General features: G+C 49.4%; 1 protein-coding gene across 1 annotated transcript in view; it reads left to right on the forward strand.

Annotated features, from left to right (window-relative positions):
- Nucleotides 1-2,500, forward strand: part of LOC118493497 (GON-4-like protein) — a 15,875-nt gene that overhangs the window by 562 nt on the left and 12,813 nt on the right. The window contains exon 2 of the mRNA XM_035993459.1: nt 624-858. Within this exon, the coding sequence (XP_035849352.1) occupies nt 642-858 (217 nt within the window). The 5' untranslated portion in view covers nt 624-641. The remainder of the gene's footprint in view (nt 1-623; nt 859-2,500) is intronic.

Here is a 2,500-nt window from a genome sequence, read left to right on the forward strand (position 1 = left end):
TAGCTAACCTCAGAGGTAAACAGAGCTAACTGTTAGCTAACCTCAGAGGTAAACAGAGCTAACTGTTAGCTAACCTCAGAGGTAAGCACGAGCTAACAGTTAGCTAACCTCAGAGGTAAGCACGAGCTAACAGTTAGCTAACCTCAGAGGTAAACACGAGCTAACTGTTAGCTAACCTCAGAGGTAAACACGAGCTAACAGTTAGCTAACCTCAGAGGTAAACACGAGCTAACTGTTAGCTAACCTCAGAGGTAAACAGAGCTAACTGTTAGCTAACCTCAGAGGTAAGCACGAGCTAACAGTTAGCTAACCTCAGAGGTAAACACGAGCTAACTGTTAGCTAACCTCAGAGGTAAGCACGAGCTAACAGTTAGCTAACCTCAGAGGTAAACAGAGCTAACTGTTAGCTAACCTCAGAGGTAAACAGAGCTAACTGTTAGCTAACCTCAGAGCTAACTGTTAGCTAACCTCAGAGGTAAACACGAGCTAACAGTTAGCTAACCTCAGAGGTAAACAGAGCTAACTGTTAGCTAACCTCAGAGCTAACTGTTAGCTAACCTCAGAGGTAAACACGAGCTAACTGACAGCCCTTCCTCTGACCTGTGATGATGTCATTGGTTCAGAGGTCATGTTTCTCCAGAATGAACGCCGTCTCCAAACGCCTCAAACTCAGCCAGTCTAAACCGCCACCCGGCGCCGCACGGAGCCTCAGACCGCCACGCTCCGGTCCACTGCTCAGCTCCCATGATGCTTTGCTGCTGCCGCCTCCTGCAGGGGGCGGAGCTCCGGAGGAGGAGGAGGAGGAGTTCCTGCTAGTGGAGGAAGACACCACTGACTCCAGCCTCATCATCACCATGGGTAACACACACACACACACACACACACACTGGACAGACACACACACATTACATTACATGTCATGTAGCTGACGCTTTTATCCAAAGCGACTTACAATTAAGTGCTTTCAACTGTGAAGGTTCAAGCTCCAGACCACCAGTAGTAAGAGTAAATACATTAGCTTTAAATAGGCAAAGCTACAAAGAGACAAATGAAAGGGCAGGTTCTTTTTATTTTATTTTTATCCGAGGTGTAGTCGGAAGAGATGTGTTTTTAGCCTTTGGTGGAAGGTGTGTAGGCTTTCGGCCATCCTGATGTCGATGGGGAGCTCGTTCCACCATTTGGGAGCCAGGACAGTGAACAGTCGGGATTTGGTTGAGTGATTAGTTCTCCCTCGCTGTGACGGGGCAGCCAGCAGGTTGGCTGATGCAGAGCGAAGTGGGCGGGTTGGGGTATATGGTTTGACCATGTCCTGGATGTAAGCGGGTGCTGATCCGTTCGTGGCCCTGTACGTCAGTACTAGTGTCTTGAAGCGGATGCGGGCAGCAACTGGTAACCAGAGAAGAGAGCGGAGGAGAGGTGTAGTGTGAGAGAACTTGGGGAGGTTGAAGACAAGTCGAGCCGCTGCATTCTGAATGAGCTGCAGGGGTTGGATGGCACATACAGGCAGGCCAATCAGGAGGGAGTTGCAGTAGTCTAGACGTGAGATGACTAGAGCCTGAACCAGAACCTGAGCCTCCTTCTGCGTTAGAAGGGGACGTATCCTTCTGATGTTATGCAGCATGTATCTACACGATCGGGTGGTTGCAGCGATGTTAGCAGTGAAGGAGAGTTGGTCGTCAAGTGTTACACCCAGGTTTCTAGCAGTCTGGGTGGGGACTACTATAGAGTTGTCAATTGTTATAGTCAGGTCTTGGGTAGGAGAGCCCTTCCCTGGAAGGAAAAGGAGCTCAGTCTTGTCGAGGTTGAGTTTCAGATGGTGTGTGGACATCCAAGAAGAGATGTCAGTCAGACAGGCCGAGATACGTGATGCTACCTGAGTTTCAGACTCAGGAAAGGAGAGAATTAGTTGGATGTCATCTGCGTAGCTGTGATAAGAAAAGCCGTGCGACTGAATGACAGACAGAGAGAGTTGGTGTACAGAGAGAAGAGGAGGGGACCCAGGACTGATCCCTGAGGAACCCCAGTTTTGAGTGGGCAAGGTCCTGAGCTAGATCCTCTCCATGTTACCCGGTAGGTTCGGTCTGCCAGGTAAGATGTGAGCAATGAGAGCACAGAGCCTGAGACACCCAGATTTCGGAGTGTCGAAATGAGGATCTGGTGGTTCACTGTGTCAAAGGCAGCAGAAAGATCCAGAAGGATGATAATGGAAGAGAGAGAGGTTGTTCTAGTGATGTGAAGCTGCTCAGTGACAGCAAGGAGGGCAGTTTCTGTTGAGTGGCCAGCCTTGAAGCCAGACTGGTGGGGATCAAGAAGGTTGTTCTGGTGGAGATAGGTAGAGAGTTGATTATAAATGGCACGCTCAAGAGTTTAGATAGAAATGGAAGAAGGGAGACGGGTCTATAGTTATTTACATCAGAGGAGTCGAGTGTTGGTTTTTTGAGCAGTGGGGTCACTCTTGCCTCTTTGAGGGCGTCGGGGAAACAGCCAGTTGACAAGGAGA

The sequence above is a fragment of the Sander lucioperca genome, chromosome 16 (genome assembly GCF_008315115.2).
Source record: "Sander lucioperca isolate FBNREF2018 chromosome 16, SLUC_FBN_1.2, whole genome shotgun sequence".
Classification (NCBI taxonomy): domain Eukaryota; kingdom Metazoa; phylum Chordata; class Actinopteri; order Perciformes; family Percidae; genus Sander; species Sander lucioperca.